The 24,308-nt window shown below is 43.0% G+C and overlaps 1 protein-coding gene and 1 long non-coding RNA gene across 5 annotated transcripts in view; one reads left to right on the top strand and one right to left on the bottom strand.

Moving 5' to 3' along the window:
- Nucleotides 1–17,131, bottom strand: part of TMEM131L (transmembrane 131 like) — a 135,681-nt gene extending 118,550 nt beyond the window's left edge. For both annotated transcript variants that reach the window (XM_087816514.1, XM_087816515.1), the window contains exons 1-3: nucleotides 16,994–17,131; nucleotides 16,227–16,297; nucleotides 9,271–9,314 (exon numbers count right to left, since the gene is read on the bottom strand). In XM_087816514.1, the coding sequence (XP_087672640.1) occupies nucleotides 9,271–9,314; nucleotides 16,227–16,297; nucleotides 16,994–17,117 (239 nt within the window). In that variant the 5' untranslated portion in view covers nucleotides 17,118–17,131. The remainder of the gene's footprint in view (nucleotides 1–9,270; nucleotides 9,315–16,226; nucleotides 16,298–16,993) is intronic.
- A 512-nt stretch (nucleotides 17,132–17,643) lies between these two features.
- LOC107525586 (uncharacterized) lies at nucleotides 17,644–23,341 on the top strand. Of its 3 annotated transcripts, XR_001602075.2 has the most exons (4): nucleotides 17,644–17,996; nucleotides 19,002–19,287; nucleotides 19,921–20,066; nucleotides 22,954–23,341. It is a non-coding gene; the product is annotated as an uncharacterized LOC107525586 (long non-coding RNA). The 3 variants fall into 3 exon arrangements; XR_001602076.2 differs by lacking the exon at nucleotides 19,002–19,287; XR_001602074.2 differs by lacking the exon at nucleotides 17,644–17,996 and having other exon boundaries at nucleotides 18,236–19,287.
- The last annotated feature ends 967 nt before the right edge of the window (nucleotides 23,342–24,308 follow it).

Here is a 24,308-nt window from a genome sequence, read left to right as displayed (position 1 = left end):
CATGCCCATTCTGCCATGTCACAGTTCTGTAATCTTAAATTGTTTTACCTTTATGAACTTGTTCCTACATCTATAAAATGGGAATGTGGACCTGGTTACCTAAGGACAATGCATGGGAAAGTACTTTGTAAACCATAAAGTATAATACAAGGGCAATTACTTAAATCCAATTTTAATGGATTAACCTGATAAGCATGCCTGATTTTAACAGATAAAAAATAAACCATGATCACAGAAGAATTACTTCACCAAAAATTAATATTACATACATCTACCATGACTATTAACTGGAACGTTGTCTGGATGGTTCTTCAAACTGAACTTCACCTATTATCGATCATTTAGTGGCAGCCAGAGGAACTCACATCCACAAGGTGGCACAACCCTGAAGTCAACATTGGACAAGGCATGCCATCGATGGGAGTTTCTGACTAGGTACATTTGCACAACAGTCAACTTGGAGGCCACATGCAATGTCTGTGCTTTTACTGAAGCTATTCTCTGGGAACTACCTTCAAATGCATCGGTGGGTTTCTTTGGACATTTCACAGGTGGCAAATCATTGTTCCTATAGAAATTTAGGTTTAGGCCAACAGCCACCTGTCCTTCAGAGCCATGTTTCTAAATGAAATACTTGAACAACCTGGGTAAAAACAACAGGAATGGCACTAGACCCATGCTTCTCAAACTGTTATGTGTATCTGTATAGTACAGAAAATAATACCATGGGGTAAATAACCCTGAAATATAAATTTTACTAAAATATTTTTGGAGAAGGGAAAACACACACACACAAAAAAACACACACACAACAGTGAGTAAATATTAAATAATGGAAAATTCTCAATAAATTTTGAATTTTCTTAATTTCAAAGAATCTTCATGCTCATAGCAGACTTTTGCAAACTACATCCCCACTTCTTTGGGAAAAAACAAACAAGATGTTCTTGTATCATTTATGTATTAGTTACAAAGGCAATCCTAAAACAATGGTTTCAAAACCACCTTTGTTGAGCACAACATCTGTGAAATAATGTCTAGACTGCCACAGTAATTATTTGTGAAGTGGCAGCATTCTTTTTACATGTATTGGGGGGGGAACCTCACTAGTACTCCCGAGTCATATTTCATGTGTGGAAGACTGTAACAACAAACTAATAATCTGATGACAGTTCATTTAAAACTAAAGTAACAAGCTCCCAGGAGACCCCATTACCATAATATTGCTGTTCCTAGACAGAGGATACCACTGCCTTGGGAAATTATATTTCTCCTTTGAACCTTCAAATCCCAAGCTCTGCCACCTTCTTAAGCAAAAAGAACTGGTGTCACAACATGTCAAAACCACCTTTACAGAACTAATCAGTACTGCTGCCAATATATTGGGTTCCATCTAAAAAGTACTTTTCTTTCTCATCGACCTATCATGACAAGTAAAGAGCAAACCGAAGCACAATGATCACTGCATAAAAGAAGCACCAAAATGTGAACTCATCTCTGACTATGGAGCTGTAAGTTTTCCTGAAGATACAGTTGTTCCCAATGGCTAAACACGCACTCTCTCTTTTTTTTTAATTTATTGATTTTTAGGGGGAGGGAGGAGAAAGAGAGAGAGAAACATCAATCTGTTGTCCCACTTATTTAGGCATTCATTGGTTGCTTTTATACATGCCCTGACAGGGGATCGAACCTACAACCTTGGCATATTGTGACGATGCTCTAACCAACTGAGCTACTTGGCCAGGGCCCCCCACTCTCTCTCACTCACAGTGGTACCTTCACCCATCTGAAATGTTGTCATTTCCATGAGCACATCTTCCTTTTTTAAATTTAATATGTTTTTATTGATTTCAGAGAGATGAAGGGAGACGGAGAGATAGAAACATAGATGAGACAAACACTTATCAGCTGCTTCCTGCACGCCCCCTACTGGGGATTGAGCCTGCAACCCAGGCACATGCCCTGACTGGGAATTGAATCAATGACCTCCTGGTGCATGGGCCAAAGCTCAACCAACTGAGCCACACAGGCTTGGCCTCACAAGTCTTTTATGTACTTTTTAATAACCATGTTGTCATTCCCATGGGCACATCTTCCTGGGCTATTGAATCTGCCTGGCTCTTCAGGATGCACACCTAACTGAATGGATTCCATGGAGTTACTTTACTGTTATGTATTGAAACGAGTAGCAATAACCAGTCAAGCCACCAAGCACAGGTGGAATGAAGCCAGCTGAGAGTCAGACTTTTAGTGTCCAGTTTAGCTCCTTCTCCTAATGGCAATCCCTAGTCTACTGAATATCGAAGGTCTGGCCCTGGACACAACACACCTCTCCAAACTGCAATTCCACTTTTTTGGTTCAGGAATGTCAATATGAATGAAATGTTTTGCCTATTTTTACTCTAGATTAACCCTTCAAAATACACCTGGAATTATTAAAGTTGGTTCAAGTATCTTTTTCAAAATGAAGATACAAATTAGCACAAGCCTAATCACTCTAGAGTCTATAAAAATATATATCTAGAAAAAGTAAAAATTTCAATGAAAATCAGAATTAGGATTCTGACACTATTATACTATTTTTCTAATCGGTTCCAATAGAGGCATGAAAAATTATATAAATGTCAAAAGCTTTGCTAAATATTTCACAGCCTAAAAAACCCAACAAGGATTTTGTGGCTTGAAAACAATTTTAATATACACCAAGAACCCTGTTTCAAAGCTTGTATTCTAAAAGGAACAGCTAAATTATGAGATCTATTACCATCAAAGAAAATTCACATTATACTGTTATGGCCTAAAGCCATGACTGAATGCATTCACTGTGTAGCCCTCTGGGGGCCCACATGGCCAGTACAAGGTAGCATGGGGCATACGTAGAGAAAGCTACAACCCATTCTCTCTATTTTTAAAAAACTATTTTTATTGATTTTTTTAGAGAGTGAGGAAGGGAGAGGGACAGAGAAACATCAATGTGAGAGCAGAACATCGACTGGCTGCCTCCTGCACACACCCCCAAAGGGGATCAAACCAGCAACTTTTGAGTGCACAGGATGACACCCAACCAACTGAGCCACACCATCAGGGCCAACCCATTCTCTTTAAAAACACACCAGCTGCAAAAACCCAATTTAAAAACCGCAGCCCCTCATACTCATATCAGTGCTGTGGTTTCAATGGCAAAGGTGGTTTGTGTGCTTGGATATGGAGAATATGTAAAACATTACAAGGAATCAATTTATAAGTCTTAAATTTGAAAATACAAGTTTGCATCCCTTCAGTCAGCAGCTCTTCAGTAGGTGTTAGGTCCTAGGTTAGGTGCTAGGGAATCCGTCGATGGAGACTCGGGCAGGAACTTCGGCATTCTGACAAAAGCGATTTCAAAACAGAAGGGAAAGTGCCCTGTGCAAGCCAGGCAAGAAATATTTTGAAAAGAAAAAAAAAAGAAAAAAAGAAGGACGTTGTGAATGAGGGGAAGTGAGAAGCAGGAGAGGGCAGGCCGAGAGAGGTGAGCAGGGCCCACGTTACAAAAGGCCTTCTGTGCCACGCTCGGGCCTCTGCACTTCATCCCGCAGGTGAGGAGCCGCACAAAAGGCTGTTTGTAGGAGGAAGGGCAGGGCGGGATGTATGGGGAGCACACAGGACTCTGGGAGGAGTGCAGAGAGCAGGCCGGACGCTATGACGGAGGCAGGAGACCCAGTGAAGATGCAGCCGTACCGGTGATCTGCTGGGGGTGGGAGCGTGAGAGGAGTCAGGGCTTTGCAAATGAGGGCTCTGCGCTGCATTCACCAAGGGGGGCTCTGCCGGGCCGGGAGCAGTCGGGGAGGGCAGAGAGGAGCCCAACAGCTCGGTTCAGGACACACGAATCTAGCAACACCCGAAAGCTAAAGAGGTCTCTGTGGGCACCTGAACAGGCAAGGCCCCTGGGAAGAAGGTACATTCCTAGTTCAAGTTCCCCCTGTGCATAAAAACCCAGGACATAAAATCCCAGGAGGGCAAGTTAGACCCCCCCCAGGGAAATGACAGGTGGGAAGAGAAGACTGTCCACAGTGGAATCCTGGGGAGGCATGTTCAGGTTCAAAACGTAAGATCCTATCAACCGGTCAAGAACTTGGGGTCGTGCTGACAACGCAGCTTCAGTTTCTGAAGGAGAACAAAGAAAGGTCTAAAGCAGTTGGCGTCCCTGTGGGGACTCTGAGATCCATGCCACTGCCAAAAGGACGTTTCCCTGAAGATTAAGTCATTTCTGTCTGCAATTATATCTTTCAGTATGTTGCTGAAAGGTTAACAAGATTTTCTTCATGTTCTGACTCTCAGGATCTGCCTTTAACTGATGTAAATGGTCTCAGGAAAACATATTTTGCTGCTGTTACTAATCAGATAAAAGCACAGTTTAAAAAAAACAATAAACTTCTACAGACACTGAACCTAGCCAATCAGTATTTATCATTTTTATAAAACCATTTGAAAAAGCTGAAATAATATACTAACCATATGCTGCCAATGCTTAAACTTTTCACATCTAACAAACAGACCCCAAAAAGGCTTATCAGAAATATGCCCAGAGAGCCAGCCAAGCTTCCCGAGAGGGGTCAATTCTAGTAAGAGCTGAAGTCAGCTTTCATTTGTGCTCATCACCACACCCCAACAGCAGTCTCTCTTTCTCAGAAAAGCAATAGATCACTGCTGATATTTGAGAACACCCAGGAGGAAAATTGGGATGGAGAGGAAAGAGGGAAGAAAGTTTTTCAAATATTGCTCTCCTGGCTTTCGACCAAATATAATTACACTGCATTAGCAGAAGATGAAATCAAGATAATATAAACAAAATCTTCAATGAGGCCAATTACCCTGAAAGCTTGCCCAAACTGTGTCTGAGATCACAGGCCAGCTACTCTAGAACCCTGTACCCCAGCATGAACAGTGAGTGGTCTGCTCCTGGCCCTGAGCGGGGCAGTCTGCGGGGGACACACAGAGCCTCTTCACTATCTAGATCTCCAGTGAGAGACATCAGTGCCCCTATGTTTTTCTTAGGACAGACAGAGACTCTGTTCGATGGTCAAATCTATTTCTTGAGTCCTCCGGTAGTAGCTACTCCTCAGTATGGGTTCTCTCAGAGACAATGCATTTATTTTGTGCAGTTCCTAAGTGTTGGCTCCACTGACTTCAAGTCCATCTTAATATCATTGAGAGTTGGCATTATTGGACAGTAATTAAAATGAAAATCAGAAAAACGTTCGAAAAATGCGTAAGCAGATACTAATAACTTCATAAATGTAAGATTAAGGATAAATGACAATAAAACAGCAAGGCAGATCTAGTACCAGATTATAACCCAAAGTATAAAATAAATATCCATTAGTCTATAGCAATATAAATAAATGACCAAATAAATAAATGGAGAACAGATAAATCTCCTACATAAAAGGGATCTAAATAATTTATGCAGGGGGAGCTTAATTCCACTCAATGACGTGCCTCCAAACAGTGTAGCATAGAAACAGGTGTAAAAAAAACAGTAACTTGACTATGGAAAAACCTGACAAGCAGTACCTCAGCCAGGCGACCAAGGTCACCACCGAAGTGATCCGTCATGTTGACAGCAGGTATGTGATATGTGATGTGAATGGCAATTTATATCTGAGGTCTTCCTCATCCAAAACCAGAACCCGGATTAACCACGAAGAAAAACATGAGAAGACCCCAAACTGAGAGGCATTTCCAAGTCTGACAAACTATGACAACCAAGAGGATCCTCAGGGGACATGACCACTGAGAGTAAGGTGGCATCCTAGAGAGGCCCCCTGGACAGAAAAGGGACATTAGGGGGAAACTATGGAAACCCAATAAAGCGTAGGGTTTGGCTCACAGTACAACATCAATATTGGTTTCTTAGCCGTGAGAAGTGTACCACAGTTGTGTAAGACATGAACATTAGGGTAAACTGTGAGGGGTATAGTGTAATCTCTTACCATCTTTACAGCTTTCTGTAAATCTAAATCTATTCTAGAGCAAGAAATTTATTTTAAAGTAGCAAGACATCATATGAGCTTTGGAGGTACACATTTTTCATTTAAAAAAAAAAAAATCCCAACTGCACAGAAAGGGTAAACGAACACTAAGTACTCAGGTGATGAATTTACCCATCACAGGGCATCCCACTTACAGATAGCCTTCTTCAGAGAGAACTCCAGAATCCACATTTTCAGAAAATGAACTCAGAGAGGGTTTTCTCATAGCACCATCCAACTCGTGTCTTTACACATAAGAAACAAATCTCAACCAAAAAAACCCAAAAGAAAACAGAGGCTTGGAAATCAAGTTGAAAGGAAAGCAACTAGGAATAAAGTAACAGTAAAATACCAGAATATTTGATATCAGGAAGATTAAAATACTATATAAATCAGGGTTGATCAAACTGTGAATCATGACACGATTAAGGAGTTTTAAAATTGATCCAGTACTGGCAACCGGCATTTTTTTTTTTTAATTAAACAGAAAAGTTATGGGGATGGATTGTAGTAATGGTTGCAAAACATTGTGAATTTCCCTCAATGCCACAAAACTGTACACTTAAAAATGTTGCATACATTTTACCACCAAAAAAAAAGGAAAGAAACAGAAAAGAAAGTCTATCACAGGTAGTAAGGGTAAGCACCACTGTACACATAAGCATGCACGCACATATTCATACATCCACAGACACCTGCGGGTAAGGAAGCCATCATGATGTAAAATGTATCTCTTACCACCAGTCACTGTCAAAAAGTCTGGAAGCCACTCTTCTAATTCATTGACACAATCCTCCCTCACCCTACACCTCCGCTCTGATCATCTGACACTGTGTCAAAAGACTAAGAAGAATAAAGTCTCCTGATACTTTTAAGAGGGACAGAAAACTGGTGAAAAGAAAAGAAACAAGTTCTAATGAATGAGAAAGGAGAGAGCTGCATTTGCAAATGAGCTGAACAAACTCCAAAGCATATGCCACAGGGCACACCACCCCGGAGATGCAGCCCAGGCCTCCCCAGCTCGCCACCTGCCTACCTGCCAGCTCCACTTGGACGTGTCAGGTCAAGTCTGAGATTCCTGGGAGACAACCAGCCAGACTTTCTGATTCCCCTCCCGCTAAATCCTTTCTCACCCCAGTCATCGTCTACCCAGATGCTCAAGTCATGCCAGGAGCCCTCCAGGACTTCTCTGTTCCTCCCTCTCCATAACTGATTCAGTAAGGCATGGATCTGTTCCACCCCCAAAATTCACCTCAGAACGCTGCATATCCCTCCATCCCCACGGCCAGCCTCGCCCGAAACACCACCGGCATCCTCTCACCTACCCTTGCTCCCATGCACCCAAACAGGACTGTGACAAACCCTGAACTCTGCCCCATATGTGCAAGTTATCCCCCGCTGAAAATTTTATGCCGAGTTTAAATGGTTACTAGGAAGTTAATATTGTAAATATCGGCATTTTTAATAAAACTCTCACAATTGCTTTTTAAAATCTTCAGTGGCATCTAAATACCACCACCATAATATCCATCATCACCCATTTTTTAAAAATACACAACTAGGCTTTCCTATATTGCTGGATATTCCCTCAAAGAATTTTAACCTAATATACTGTTATGTTCAAAGCTTTTTGCAACAAAACCATGGGTATAAAGTGAAATTGTGGGTTTTTATTTTTCTGTGACCATAAGGACTAAGTGTTAAAATTTTTTTCTTCTGAATTATCATATTTTTATTAGTATGCAATTGATCAAACCAACAAATTTAACATTTTTTTATTTTTTAAAATTTTGATAGGTAATTAAACATCAAATTTTATTGAAAATGCATGCTTTACTAAGATGGACAAAACAGTCTCCACCTGCCACCCCAATTGGTTCATGTGAATATCACTTACTGCTAGAATGAGATGGATTAGTTAGCAGCAATTTAATCTCATTTCCCTTGTCTTTTTTTTTTTTAAATGTAAACACTGAAAAATCTTGTTTATATAAATAGATGTGAAGGGAAGGAGCTTTGGTAGAGAACTGTCCCTATAGATTCTACACTCCCTCAGTGCTTTATCCAAAAATCACAGAGCTCTATTGTTAAAAATAACTTCTGATGATCTAACAACTGCCAATGTGATTGGGTCCTCCTTCAATTTTGTTGAAAGTCAAGATTTGAAAGCCACCAGAGTTTTAAATGCATTCGGCATCCAATCAGAGTGGATCACTTTCTCCTGGCCAATACCAATGATTTCAGATTGCCCCTTTGCCCAAGATGAAGCACACAGTAGGCTCGGAGCTGGGTGAGAGGTCTGTCTGCCTTTCTTTTGTTAAGTGGAGAACGGTAACTTGCAACCTCAGACACATCAACTTTATGAGAATTCGTGGATATTGGGGATCCAGAATCTGATTCCCTGAAAGTTATCCCTGTGGCCAGGTACCACTGAGTCTTCAAGAACATCCAAGGGACCAGATATCCCAGTTTCACAACTAACTAAGACTGCCCCATGATGAAAGTATTCTCTTAAAAATGTAGCTGACATCTTTCAATTTGCTAGCCCCTGCTTAAAGTCCTTTAACAACGCATACCACAATACATTTTATTTTATTAAAAAAATAAAACTCAAACTTCTTACTGCGGCCACATCTCAGTATCACACAAACCACATGGCCTTCTCCAAGTTCCTGGATTGCTGCCAGTGCTTCCCACCTCAGGGCCTTTGCACCTGCCATCCCCTCTGCCCAGAGCACTCTCCCTCTGCTTGCTGTGTGGCTGCTCCTGCACATCCTCCAGACCTCAGCTCAAATGTCACCTCCTACAGGGGCCTCACCTGACCACCCCAACCACCTCATCATTCTCTACCACAGCAATCTAATTCTTGATAGTTCTTTTAAAAGCATAACTGTTTTGTTCTGTTTACAGGAATGCCTGACTCCCCCACTACTCACAACACAGGTCTTGTTCAGTGTTTTATGTCAGCACCCAGTACAGTGCCTGATGCTCAGTAAATGTTTGTGAACAAGATGAAGGGTGTAAGCATGCCATGGGAAAAATAAAGTTGGAGGACTGTGTGCATGTGTCTGTTTTAACAGCTTTTTGTACAACCTTATTTTCAAAGTCATATTATTAGAGAGTACAGATACCCCAAATAACAAAGAGAAAGGTACATTAGAGAGAATATTAAGTACATAAGCACAGACTTATCCAAGACTTTAGATAGCATCCAAAGTGGGTAGGGCAATTTAGCAGGTATTCGCTGTTTTTTTCTTACCTCTGTTCTTGAGAATGCTCCTCCATATCCTCTTCAGAATCACCCTATTGAAAAAGAACATGCTTTAACAGTTGTTTCAAAGGAGCACAAAATCTCCAAAAGACGGAGTTCTTCAAATCTCACAGGGGTGATGAACTTGTAATGAATGTCTAAAATTGTGCCTGACACACAGCAGGCATTCAATAAATATTTACTGAAAGAAAGAATGACACTAGTAATGAGACTATGAAATTGCCAAGTGATCCCTTAGGTACTTGTTGTAAGTACTCTACCTGTTTAAAATCACAACCTGAACATAATCTCAATATTAGTTCGACATCACTTCTCTCCGAGAGCATTTTTTAATGTTTCAGTTTAATCACATAAGATACCGTTTAATAATAATAAAAATTCCCAAATGTAGAAAATGTAACGTTTCACTCAGAATCCCTTAAATGAATACCTGATTATTTTGACATCAACGTAAAAAGGATGATAAATATTATAAATGGCATAAAAATTACATTCAAAGGTGATTCCAAAATCTTCTCCCAGACTTACCATCCAAAAATCTGACCACACAAGTCATGTACCAAGAGGGTAAAAAGAAAAAGCCTCTTGAAACAGAAACAAAAGGACAGATCCATTTAAATACTACATTGTAGTCTGCCTGATGGACACGACCTTGACTATCCTTTCCTGAAGCTGGCCAGGGTTCTTCAGGAACACCGACCCTCCCAGTTCCTCCAGCTTCTCTGACCCCTGGCTCTCTAGGTAATACTGCCTCAGTGCCCTCTTCCTCCCATCCCTGCCAGCCCTGCTGGGCCCAGACTCCTCTATACAAGTTCCCTCCAAATGTTAACCCTCACTTGTAACCATGGGGCCCAAATCCCTATCTCCAGCCCCAACTTCTCAATCACACATGTACTCACTCAGGTGAATGCCTTTCTGCGGGAGCCAAGACTCACATGGTCAACACAGCACGTGGGAGGCACTCCACCATGTGTGTAAGATGAACTAATCTACAGCTCCAGCCTCCAGCATACATGCACTTTGTCTCCCCAGAAACAGTTATGACCAACATCAGACTTACCAACATCAGGGTTCCTGCCAGGTGGCTTCTGGTCTAACTGGCCTCCGTCTGTTGGAGACGCCATGACACTCCTTGACCCATGGGCAAGCCTTAGGGTCACCTAACACTGCTCTCCTCCCTCACTCCAACCATAATGACCCACCCGCTCACCTGAAATGCAGTTCAGGCCTGTCCTATCTTCTCCATCTCTCCTGTCAACAAACTAGCCCACACCATCAGCACTCCAGGCCTCCATTACCACCACAGATGGGGCTTTCTGCTCTGTTTGAGACACAAGCCTTCAGTCCATCCTGGGTGTCATTACCAGGCCAATCTTCCTCAACATCAATCACTTACCACCCACATGGTATGGACCCAGCATTCAATGTCACTGTGCTACTCTCTGCTCAAGAACCTACCATGGCTCCCCAACCACTAGTCAGATGTATTCCAAGCTCCTTAACCTGGAGTTGAGCAATTGTCAGTTGACCTTGACACACTCATCACAATCTCTATAACCAGGCTTCGGCAGGGGCTCTGGGCTACAGGTTAAAACTTCAGCATAAAGGCAGCTGATCAATGACGACTCTTTCATCATTGATGTTTCTATCTCTCTCTCCCTCTCCCTTCCTCTCTCTGAAATCAATAAAGATATATTTAAAACAAAAAAACAAAAACATCAGCATAAAAGCACTGGACCTTCACCCATGCGAGTGAGGCTCTAGGATGGGCCCATCACATGTCTGCTAATGCAGATCTCTAACACCTCTCCAATACACTCTGCTCCTCCACTCTCCTCTCAGTTCCTACATTTCAGCACTTGATTGCTATCTCAGGGTATTAGCAGCCTTATCTCCCCAACAACACCAAGCTCTCAAAAGGCAGGGACAAATGTAATCCTGTAATCCACCCCCTCTACCAAGGCACGGGTGGGGATGGGCAAAATGGGTGGAGGTGGTGAAAAGGTACAAACTTCCAGTTATAAAATAAGTAAATCATGAGAATATAATGTACAGCATGGTAACTATAGTTAATAATATAGTACAGCATATTTGAAAGTTGCTAAGAGAGTAAATCTTAAAAGTTCTTATCACAGCAATTTTTGTAACTATGTACCATGACAGATGTTAATTATAATTATTGGGGTGATCACTTTTCAATATACACAAATATCAAATCAATGTGTTGCACACCTAAAACTAATATAATGTTATATGTCAATTATACCTCAATAAAAGTGTTTTAATAAAGATAATTTTAAAATACTGGTGGGTATGACACTTTTTGAAAGCTTCATTAAGCAAAATTTTTAAATCAAAACAGAACCTGAAAATTATTTCCCTCAGACCCAACAACTTTATCAGAATACTGCTTTTCTGGCCAGTCAGCACTAAAATTCATAAAACAGTGTAGTGGCCAAAAGCATGGGCTCTGGAGTTAAACACCTCCTGGGCTCATCCTACCGCTGTCACTTTCTTAAGGCCTTGGGCAAGAAATTCACTCAGGGCCTCAATTCCCTCACCTGTAAAATCAGGTCCTCATAATTCCTACTTCTTAGCACATTAACTTAATACTCATAAAGTGCTTAAACAATGCTGCTGGTTAGTCCTCAACCCATGTTAGTTATTATTTTTTGTTGATAGTGGAAGTAGATTAAACCAAAAATAAATCTCTATGACAAAAAGATTTCCAAATACTTGTTAATGATCCGATGACAGGAGCAAGATGCCATTACATAACACAGTACCTGAGATAATGAAGAAGTCGATCCTGTTTCACTTTCTATCAATTTCCGTTATCTACTCTTAGGCTTAAGGGGGTAAATTTAACAAGATGTGAGACTTATAAAGGCAGAGACCTTCTGATTCATCGCTGTATCCCAGGGTCCTCCGTGGGCCAGGCCCCCTGCTAGGTGTTTGCCAGAGGAACAAACAAGGCCAGCAGAGCAGGGAGCCTATCATCCCAGACCAGTGAGTGTCTGCATCAGGTTCCAGCTGTTCCTGCTCAGAACCCATGTCTGCAGCCTAACCAGGGGAATTAGCAGTGAGGCTTCTCATCTCAGCAAAATCTAAAGGGGTTGAAAGAACAAATTCTAGATTGCCCTTCCAGCTGCTAAAACTGATACAAAACTGTGATTATTAAACAATAATAGGAAACCAATGCTTAAGGCATTGGGCCTGCCGTCTTCAAAACTGAATAACCTATAAATAGGGGAACTGGACAACACACAGACAACTGCCACTCCTCCCCGAGGAAGAACTCACGGGCTACTATTGAACGCCTATCGCATGCAAAATGTTGTGGTCACAATGGAGCCACCAAGTGTAGAAGCCCAAACCCTCTTAAGGGGAACCGAGTTGGGGCAAAAAGACAAAGCAAAAAGTCCAGACACTCAAGAAACTCAGAGGGAGAAATGACAGTGCCACTGCTAAGTTAGGAGTCAAGGACAGTCCCTTTACAAACAGCAGGGCAACGGCTTTGGTTCTTTCATTCAACAGATGCGTGTTGGGCCTGCCCAGCCAAGACTCAGGCTGAAGTAAGCATCCCAGAGGACTGACAGGAGCAGCAGTCAAGGTCAGAATGCAGAAGGCCCTCAGGGCCAGAGCAGGTCAAGTGGATGGCAGAGAATCACAGGTTTTTGACCTTGAAGGCAAAATAAGTTGCGCAAAGCAGGATCTTGCACACATGCAATTACTTCTTGACAGTAAGGTAATGAAAACATTTAGTTTCTACACCATCCCCACGTTGGATACAGTGTGATGAAGTGTGGTCACGTGAAGCAGAGTCAAAGAAAAGGTAAAATTCTGTAAATCTAAGAATAAATCCACTTTTTCTTTTCTTCCTTCTTATTATCACCATGGATAGTTTTTATGTTCCCACGCCAAGCTATTATATAACATAATAGAGCATATAACGAAAAGATACGAATAATACAATTTATCTGTACAACAGGAGGGTACATAATAGTCCTGAGTTATCTGCACTAGTTCAGCCCCTTCAGAGCAGGAAAGCTGTTCCATGCTCTCCAATGACCAAATCATTGGGGACAGCTGGATACTGCCAAAATAACAGGTATTATATATTAAGTGCTTACTAAGTTCAAGGCACTTAATCCTCTGAGATCAGCACCATTATTACCCCCATTCTGCAAATGAAGAAACTGAGGTCAGAGAGGTGAAAAATGAAGGAGCAGGGAGTCAAATCCTGGCAATTTGACCAGAGGGTCTGGCAGTTTAAAACAATTCAATTGTTATACTTGGTTTTACTAATGATGCATTACTCAAGTTCTTGATCACTTAGACACCCATTAAGGGAAAAAAAGGCCAATCAACAGAAAAGATGGCCAAAATAAACACCTGTATAAACAGTATTGGCAAATGTTAGTATTCAATTTTTAAATGCCACACCTTCTGATCTTCCTATTTCAACTATAACAGAAAAATCTTAGCTTCTGAAGCCATTTTTAAGTCTTCCTGAATGAAAGGAACCCAACAGACAAGTTAATTAAGCAGAAAACCCTCAAATTTAAATAACACCTATAAATATTCTTTTTTCAACAGACTCCATGACAAACATGAGAGAACTTTTTCTAAAAAAAATTCAAAATACTTTGAGAAGAATTTCCTAAAAATAACTTTCTTCAGAACTCGCTGCAGTTTTTATATACAGGGTGTCCCAAAAAAATGTATACACTTTAACAACCGATAGCTCAATTTTGAAAATGAAACGTATTTTAATAAACACTGCCTTTATAATTATTCAAAGTGTGTGTATGCATTTTTTGGGATGTCCTATATATGTAATATATATGCACACTGCATATGCATATATATATATATATATGCAATTTAGATAGTTATGCATATATATAGTATGCAGTTTAGATAGCTAGCTATACATAGATCTATATCTATCCTCACCCCACCCATGTAGATGCAGAATAAGTGTCTCTAAAAGAAACTCATATGGATAGAGATGAAGTATTTAAAAAATCACTTTGAATACCAGTTTCACTTTCATTACAACTTTCATTAAATAACTTAGCTATAAATGCTTCTATAGTGAGTACTCCAAAATGATAGCCTCTAAATTCTTTTTACCAAAACAAACTGTATTATACATGTAAACAAAACCAGGAATTAAGAATTTCATAAAATGTCTGAGCCTGTAATAAAATCATATCATGGTCCTGACAGTTCCATCTCTGAGCAGAATGGCTAAATCTTCAACTAATGCTGTAATAAATCAGAGTCTATAATCTCCTTTTCTTCAGCCTGGGTTGGCTTCCAACACTAACCAGTAGAGGTAGAGGCTACACTTGAGTAAAAATGCAAATACATACAGATTTATACACAGGGGCAATTTTGCTCCCCAGGGACATTTGGCAATATCTGGAGACATTTTTAGCCTGTCACAACTGGGGGGAGAGAGGGAGAAGTGAGTGCCACTGGCATCTAGCGAGTGGAGGCAGAAATGCTCTGACTGCTTGACATCCTCCAGGGCCCCGGACAACCCCCACAACAAAGAATTCTCCAGCCCCAAATGTCACTAATGCCTCTCCTGGGCAACTCTGATATGTACAAATATAACCATTTTTATTTAACAGTAAATACTTCAAATGTTAAGTGTGGTTCTCTCAGTAGGATTATGAACAATTTCTATTGTTCATTTTATCTTTCTGTATGTTCCAAACCTTCCACAATACCGATCTGTTATTTATAATCAGGGGGAAACTCCACTTGGGAATAAACTTTTAAGAGGGCAGACCATTTGCTCCCCATCCTGCTGGGGCTTTTTCTCAAAGGACTGGTCTTATTCAGCCTGCTGGCCTTAGGGAAGGTCCAGGAAAATTTTCCTCTAAAAATCACCTCTCCGCCATGAAGCTGTTATTCATTAGCCCTGGTTAAAACGAATATTCTAAATATCTCAAAACCAGCCCTCTAAATGTTTCACATAGGAAAGAGAAAACTGAAATGTAAAACTGCGCAGCCTCTCCAGTGAAGCTATAGCTAGACATCCTGTTTTTCTCAACAGCCACAAGAGACAGCACAGAATTAAGTGCTGCCACCAATGTGGCAGTAATGAACATCTTATACATTACGGCACTCAAACTGAATACTCCCTTATAACTCAGACCACTTCTCCGCAGAGGGAGAATGCATTTGGGGTCCTTACATTACTGTTGATGCTAAAAAACAGTCAACGATATTATATTTAAATGTGTACATCTGCAATGAGAATTTCTCCTAAAAGTTAAACCTTGAATACAAAAGCTTTGCAGTGCTGTCTATTGCAGCAGTAAACCCTGTATGATGCCACAGATTCCAATAAAATGTTAGTAATTATTTTTCCAAATGCTATCATTATATCATAGCGGGGCGGGGGACCCAAACAGGAAATACAAGTTCTTAAGAGAGTGTATTCTAACACGAATTAAAGGCACTGGGAAAAAATCCAAGGTTACAATTCTTTAAAGTCACATCTTCATCCCAGAGCTACTTAACGCTAATGGCAAGTACCACTCACTCACATTTCTGAAATCAATGTTCTGTCGACCTCAGGCACACAGCACCAGCTCACTCAGAGAACAGGGCACATGTCCCTTGCCCACCCAGGACCACAGCTGGGCCAGGGACCCGCCCTTCCCCTCCGTCCAGCAGGCCCGGCCCTGCTGAGGTGGCCTCAGCTCCCACCTCCTGAACTTGGGGCAGGCGTGACTCACGCCCTGTCACATGGCGAGGGAGGAGGCTGGGAAGGCCACCGTTGCCAGGTGTTCAGGCTTTGCCCGACCGTTTATTTGCCTTGCAAAGTGGCCCCAGCGCCGGTGGCACTGGGGGGCCGGAGGCCTCCCGGCCTCTCCACGATCGCACACCCACCCCGGGCCCCGTCACCTGAGAGTCCTCACCTGAGTGGGCAACAGGAGTTCCCCTTCTTCTGCCTGCCACAGCTCCACCACGTTGGGCAAGGGCTCAATCGCTGCACGAACCAAAAAACACAGCGCGTTTTTAATGCACGGAAAGAAACGCTTCCTGTTTCCCTATCGTCCCCTATGCACCCGCCTCACCAAAACAAGTCTCCTTCTCCTTCTCACAGCGGAGGCCACCCGAGGAGGGAGCCGAGGACACAAACACAATGGACGGGGTGTGAGCCGGCGGCCGCTGTGACAGAGAAGCGAGGGCGTGCGCGGTCGGAGGGTCTGGTGTCGGGGGACTGACCGGCGGAGGCCGCCCCGCGGGTCGCTCTGCGCTCGCATCCCGCAGCATCTGGGGCGGGCATCTGCAGGACGGGTCCGGGCGGCCAGGCTCGGGGAACAAAGCTGCAGGAAGCCGGGCCGCGCCGGGGCCCTAGCGCGCGCCACACAAAGCGGGGGCTGCGAGGGGGTACAGGGGGGCCACGCACAAAGGCTCCGGGGCACGCGCGGCTAGCGGTCCGCGCCGCGGTCCCCGAGCCCCGCGACTTCCCAGCTTTCTGTTTGCATGGGGGCGGGGGACGGGGCGAGGACCCTGCGGTTAGAAAATGTTATCAGCCTAGAACTGTAACCGCTTTCCTTCCTCCTCCTGCCCCTTTCCCTTTCCTCCCCTCGCCCTCTAATAGATTTCAGCAGTTCCCTAAAAGAAAGAGAAGGGGGGGCAGGGTGGAGAGGAAAAGCCAGCGGAGCGGCGCAAGGCTGACCTTGTCCCTGAGCCCCTCCCGGGCGACAGCAGGGCAGGAGGACCTGGAAGACGCCCAGCAGGAGGTTCACGGCCGCGGCGGTGCGGCAGTAGCAGCCCGGCTGCGGGCGTCGGAGCCCCGCCATGCTGCTGCTAGCGCTCCTCTCGGTGCTCGCCGCGCTCGCCGCTAGCTCGCTGGCGCTGGGGCTGCCTCACCCGGGCCCGCCCCCGCCCCCGCCGCCCGCCTCCCGCCTCCCGCCTCCCGCCTCCCGCCGCCGCCCGCCTCCCGCCGGGCCCGCCCCCGCCGCCGTCACTGCAGCTGCTTCTGCAGCTCCAGCCCCGGGCGCGCGGCTCGCCCTGCGCGCGTGTGTGCCACAGATAGGGGGGGACAGAACCCGGCGGGGTGCGGGGAACGTGCACAATGCGAACGCCTCGGCCGCGGACGCCCCACCCCGGCGCGGAGCACGGGGCTGCGAGCCTGCCCAAATCTGCGGGGCTCGGGCACTTTCTGCGGCTGTGACTTCGAGCTGCCGGGAGAGACGACCAGGCCACTCTCGCCAAGTGCGATTTCAACAACTTTCGGGGGAGGGGAGGGGAGGGCCCGCTTTGTTTAGGCGGAGTCGGGTTGTTACCCATCGGCAGGGGGGCGGCGGTGGGGGTGGGAGTGAGGAGTCGCCCAGCGAGAGGCCCGAGACAGGATATTAGTGGAAATAATGCCGTGGTTGTCGGGAAACGCGAGTGCAGCCACATGGCTACTGCCAGTTCTGCAGCGAGGATATCCGGTGGCCGCAAGGTCTGTAATTTAGAATAAAAAGAGCTCTCCCAACACCCGAGAGGCTGACCTCAGCGCCGCGTGGCGGTGGTGCGCCCGGCGCCCTCCGTGGAGACGGTCCAGCTTGTGACAGGTGGGGAAGCCTCTTCCTAGGGGATTTATAGCTTCAAAGATGTTGCAAATACTCCCCTTCAGATTCATGTTGCAAAATTCATCCAGCCTCTTCTGAAACATGGTGAGGGGCGAGGACGTGGTAAGTTGCCCTGTTTCTAACATGTACGGGATAATAGAAGCGAAACTTGGAGATATATTTTCTAGCTCCATTGTTTGATGCTTAGAACAGAAACTGTCTAAGATCCGAGATTTCTTTTAAGTTAATATGCAAGGATTTATTCAGGAGTCGATTTGCGTTACCTGGAAGTATTGGCAATTTTCAGTTTTTGTTTTCTGTTTTTCATTCATTTGCTGCTTCAGAGTAGCATGTATGAAATGCAGAGAATATGAGCCGCGTAGAATAAAGAGGGGAAGTGACCCGGGCACACCTGTCTGCTTATGTTGACCCTCCACTTAATTGCTTCTGGAGCCTTACAGTCTAGACAATAGAAAAGCGTGGTCCAATAGCAGGACAGATGCCGAGGACTGAATCAATTAGAATCCTCTCCAAAGGGCATATACAGTACTGTAAGCCCAGCCTCACACTGTGTCGGGGACAAAACTCTAAACAAGGTTAAGTAGCCTAATTGCTTGGCCAGAACTTAACTTTTAAGAAGATTAGCAGAAATATAAATCCTTAATGTGAAAAAAAAGAAGTCACTGTGTTATCCAACTTGCACACCTCCAGTATTCTGTTCCTTGCCTTTTTCCTGTGTTCCCTGCCAGCCTGTTTATTTCCTTAGCAAGGACCTCCAATCCCATCCCAATGTCCCATTTTTCTCTTCACATCACTTCTCTAGGTCTGTATTTACCTCTTGGGCTCTGAAGGGTCTCCATGGTGTTAAGGGGGCCTCTTATAACAAGAATACTTGCACAGCCCAATTAGGCAATAACTGCACCTTCAAAGTTTGTTTTTCAGTGAAATTTCTCTCATTGGCCTGGTTATTTACAATATGTATTTTTAAGTCCTCTTATGACTGTACTTTAGAAAGGAGAGCAAGCGAAAATGGATGGCCTAATAAGTTTTATTAAACAGGTTTAATAAAAAGTCATAGTACAAAACTTTTTTACTAACTTTTAAAAGATTTTACTTTTTTACTACAAGTCTTTCCCAGACCAACCAGCATCACAGAATCAATGGAAATGACTTAAAGATAGAGAAAAATAGCTGTGGACCATATATAAATACAGCTCTGTTTTCTACTGGAACCTTTTGAAGGCCTACTTGATTTCTCAAGTTGTGGTCTTGTGGACTTTACAAAGGCGTAATGCTATTGGACTTGTTCAAAAAGCCAGAAACATGTATCTGCAGTGCCAACGGGTTGGAGAGGGATACAGGATTACACAGCTGTCTTCTTAGATAAATCTGACCTACCGAGCCTTCTCTGGAGGTATGTTTCATGCTGACTCATGAACAACAGGAAAGTTATGGCCCATTAAGTAGCATGTTTTGAAGTAAACTTATTCTCCAAAGAAGACTCCTGTGTCATTTGTGCTATATTTCCATCATTCCCCTGTAGATAGTTGATATTTTGTTTTCACAGGGTATTAGAGCTGGAAAATTTTGGCTAATAAATAATAGCCAAACTGCCTCACTTTACAAACAAAACTGAAGCCCAGAAAAGATGAGAAATACCAAGGTATAGTGGCAGAGTTAAAAAATAATGTTAAGTGAAAAAAAATTAATGTAAACATAAATGAACTTTATATGCAGATTATATTCACACAAGTAAAGTGAGGAAGAGGCACTAAGTAGATATCTCACTAGAGTATAACAATTTTAAATTAGATCCATGTAAGTTAAAATTGACTGTCTACACTTATTTTAAAATACACATGTTGACCATGCTTCTGACTTCTCCCTTGTTGGTTCTTTCCCCTTCCTTCCTTCCTTCCTTCCTTCTTTCCTTCCTTCCTTCCTTCCTTCCTTCCTTCCTTCCTTCCTTCCTTCCTTCCTCCCTCCCTCCCTCCCTCCCTCCCTCCCTCCCTCCCTCCCTCCCTCCCTTTCTTTTCTTTCAGTACAGATGAAAACCAAGCAAGTCTATAAATGTGAGTTACATCTTAACACATTCTGCATAAAACTGATAGTGAACTGTCAGCCCAAATCACTATCTCGAATCCAGAGAAGATTCAGTTACAAGTGGTTGATTAAATGAGATAATAATGTATGGTAAGCATCTGGTGTAGGTGCTCAATAAATGCTAGCAATGAAATGATCATTTATTCACATTGTGGGGCTCTGCCAAACCTTTCATTAATATGGTAAATTTGATAGTGATAATTACTTGAATTTCATGTTATTCATTATCATATGATCACTCAGGCTGGAAATGGCAATGATTAATGAAAATGTACATATAACAGCTGTTTGCTGGCTTATCTATTCATCCATTTTGGGCCTAACCCCAATCCTGACGACAAAACCATGTGTTTCCTAAAACCATCTCCACCATTATGCTGGGATCCAAGCCTCATCCTTGCCTGGAAGGATGGCCAGAGGAGATGGTTTTTGAGCAGAGTAGAAACCTAATGGTTATGGTCAGGTACTCTTGAGATGCAAACTGCCCCCTTGACTCAGGGAACCCTTCATACTCTTACTTTATTCCGTTTCATCTCATCTCAGGAAGCCTCACTTAGGTGCATTGGATAGGGAGTCTCTTCTTTTTCAAACTACTGTTGTGTTTAACAATTGTCCTTTTCCATTGTGGGAATATCAAGCAATTTGGGGAAGCATCAGTATTCACAGTTAAAAGTAGTCACCTTTCTCTATTTTTTTCAAAACTCAAAAAACTGTACACCGAAAAGGGTAAATGTTACTGTATAGCAATTAAAATTAAGTTGTTTAAACTAAATTTTTTAATTAAAGAAATAACTTTTTTAAACTTAAAGACAAATTTTTTTAATGGGAGGTTAGAATGTGATGTATACAAGATACCTCAAGTCCTGCTAAATGTCTAAATATGATTAAGTGAATGATATATAAATAAAAGAAAAATAGTTACCTTCCCAGGTTCCCTTGCAACTTCCCATGGCCATTCAGCCTAGTTCTGGTCAAAGAAATATAGCAGACTTCTACTGACATGGCTTCAAAGAAAGCTATTGTTTTCCTAATGAAAAGGAATAGATTCAGCCAGGACAGGTCTTCTCTGTGTCCTTCTTCCTGCTGGAGTATAGATGTGATGGCCAGAGGTCTGCAGCCATCGGGCAAACCTGAGGAAAAAGCTGTCAGTTGAGGATGGTGGATTCAAAAGGCAGAATAAGCCCCACCTGCGTGGCTCAGTGGTTGAGTGTTGACCCATGAACCAGGAGGTCATGGTTCAACTCCCATTCAGGGCACATGCCTGGGTTGCGGGCTCGATGATTATCATCATTGATGTCTCTCTCTTTCTCTCTCCCAAATCAATAAAAACATATCTTTTAAAAAGGGAAGAATAAGTCTGGATTCTTTTTGTTGTTGTTAATCCTCACCTGAGGATATTTTTTCCCACTAATTTTTAGAGAGAGTGGAAAGGAGGGAGGGAGGGGAGAGAGAGGGTGAGAGAGAGAGGACACATCGATTGGTTGCCTCCCACAGGTGCCTAACTGGGGCAGGAATGGAACGTGCAACCTAGGTACATGCCCCTGACCGAGAACCTAACCCACCACCCTTCAGTGGGCAGGTCAACGATCTAACTACTGACCCACACGGGCCAGGGCAATAAGTCTGGATTCTTAGTGGAATTGCTAAATCATCTGCCTTCAGATACCTTGTTTTGTAAGCAAAAGTAACCCCTTCTTACTGCAGTCAAGTTTTCTGTTACATATAGCCAAAAATAGCCCTAGACGAAAGAAAGAAAAAAGTCAACCAAATGAAATTAAACAATTATCCTTAACAATAACCAGCCTCAAAGATAGTAACAGAATGCTCGTATAGCAAGGGGAAAATGGCAAACTAGTACTTGGTTTATTTTACAAGTGCAAATTAACAACTATTGTGCATAATTTTATATAAAATTAGCAAAATAGGTAAAAGCAACAAAAGTAAATACTGGTTAGACAGCTGCAGAGAAACAGTGCTTATCACTTAACAAATTAGTTTATTCTCCAAAGGGCAGTGCTCTCTCCAGGGCCATCCCCTTCGTCTCTGTAGTGGCCGTCCTGGCATATGCCACATACGGCTCTGGGTACCAGCTGAGATTTCCCACCGATCTGCTCAGTTGGCATCACAGCCTCTTCCTCCTGTGCCCAGCCTCTAAAGGAGTGCTGCAGGGCTTCGTCCTGGCTGCTCTATACTTTCTCTCTCTGGATGAACTCATCCAGCCCCATGGCTTTAAATAATATCTATACGCTGATGAGTCCAAGTTATAATTTTAGCCTTGACCCAAAGTTCCACACTCATATATTCAACTGCCTACTTGCCATCTCCACTAATAAGAATCTCAAACCTAACATCTCTGAAACTCTTGATTCCACCTATCCAACCCTGCACATCCCTAGTCTTCCTAACTTCCAGTACACGGGAGTAGCATGAACCCAATGGCTCAAGCCAAAATCCAAGGAATCATATTTAATTCCTCCTCTTTCTATACCCTTTAAATCTATCAAGAAGTTCCGTGGTGCTCACCTCCAGAATATTTCCCATACCTCTCCTTTCTCCATCACTACTCCGATGGAGGCACCTCACCCCTCCTGCAGCCTCCTACAATTGCTTTCTCCTGGTCTCTTTGCTTCCACTCTCACCCCTTGAATCTTGGTTGTATAATAGCCAGAATGATCTTTTGAAAACAGAATTCAGATTATGTATAAAACCCTCCGGTGGATTCCTATACAATCAGGATACGATCCAGTCTCCTGTCCTTGTCCTGCATGGAACTGTGAGATCTGGCCCCTGCTCACCTTTCCAAACTCACCTACTGTCAGTCTTCCCCTTGATAACTGTTTTCAGCCCCGGGACTTCATGTTCCCCAAGCCCACCAGGCTTGACTCCCATCTCGGGGCCTTTGCACTTGCTGTTTTCTCTACCTGGAAAACTCTTCATCCTAACTGTAACCTCTGCCTCCTTCTTGTCATTTATACAGGACTGCCACATAGGGATGTGCATGGAGTTCCCAAAAAGTAGGGACCAAAATCCAGCTCTGTGATTCACTACGCCAGGCCCTGACTTGAAGATGCCTGGAGTGAGAAGATCCTTCTACTGATCCCACACTGACCAATGGCCAAGTCACATGCCTGTGACACTGTGTCCTCCCAGAGTGGGAATAATATTTTTCTAACCAAAATATTATTTCTTATGTCAAAAGAGAAGGGAGAGCAGCACTCACTTTACATGCACGTCTTATGTGAGAACACAGCAGGATTCATCTTACTGTCCTTAACTCGAGTTAGAAACTGTGATTGAGAGTTACCCGGTAAGTTGTTAATTCCACTGCACCATACTGTCTCTAAAGATGAAAAAGCAAGAACTCACTTGGAAACTTCCATTTTTTTCATGTTTTAATTCTACTTATTTTAGGTTGCTCATAGGAAGGTTCGAAGTCTACAGGAGCCCAAGCTATAGTCATTAAAAATAAGTTACTATTGTTACACAGAGCTGCAAAACATACCTCACCTCTGCTTGCTCCCAGGTGATAAATCACGGTCAATAGGAAATCAGTAAAGTCTGTCATTTTTCTCTCAAGTCTTCACATTGTTGGACACCTAGATCTTGACCCTCTACTGACTATAGTACATACTAGGTTATAGTCTATTTGGGAAAGTTATTTGTGTAAACCTCTAAGATAGTGGCCACATTAACTCACTTATTTGTACTTATCATTAAAATGTTCTACTTGGGAATTCAAAATGCAGACTAAGGAATAGAATTTATTTTTCTCTTCCATGCTGGCTTTCTTTTTTGCTTACTTGCTTTTGGAAAAGATACAGAAGTAGACTTCAGAAGGTTGGCAAGGACTGCAATTCTGTAAATTGAGTCAATTTCTTGGTAAATGATCTTGGAAAAGCTGTTTTTTTAAGGTCCCACTCAAGCTATAAAACAAGGCCCAGCCTTAGTCTGGGAAGCAGAAATAGTAAGTACTTTTTCAGCTCCATGTAACAGTCTGAAGTGATTCCATTGTGAATCAGCTTCTTCTTCTAGAAATAGTGACAGACAACCTTCATACTAGTGCTTAGGACATGCCGAGCCCTATCCTAAGTGCTTTTCATATATTAAGTCATTTAATCCTTCCAACAACCCCATGGGGTGTAGGTACTATTTTTATCCCTATTTTACAGATGGAGAAATTGATGCACAGATAAGTAAGCTATAACTGCCCAAGGTCATAAACCAGTAAGGCACAGAGCTGGAATTCAAACCCAAGCTCTTGACCACCAAGGCAACACTGCCTTTCTATTTTCAAATGGAAGGGTAATGCTGACCGCTGTTGTAATGGTGATC

This window comes from Miniopterus natalensis, chromosome 4 (assembly GCF_054644295.1).
Source record: "Miniopterus natalensis isolate mMinNat1 chromosome 4, mMinNat1.hap1, whole genome shotgun sequence".
Taxonomy (NCBI): Eukaryota; Metazoa; Chordata; class Mammalia; order Chiroptera; family Miniopteridae; genus Miniopterus; species Miniopterus natalensis.
The sequence above is the reverse complement of the archived record's forward strand: the minus strand, read 5'-3'. Positions and strand labels throughout refer to the sequence as shown.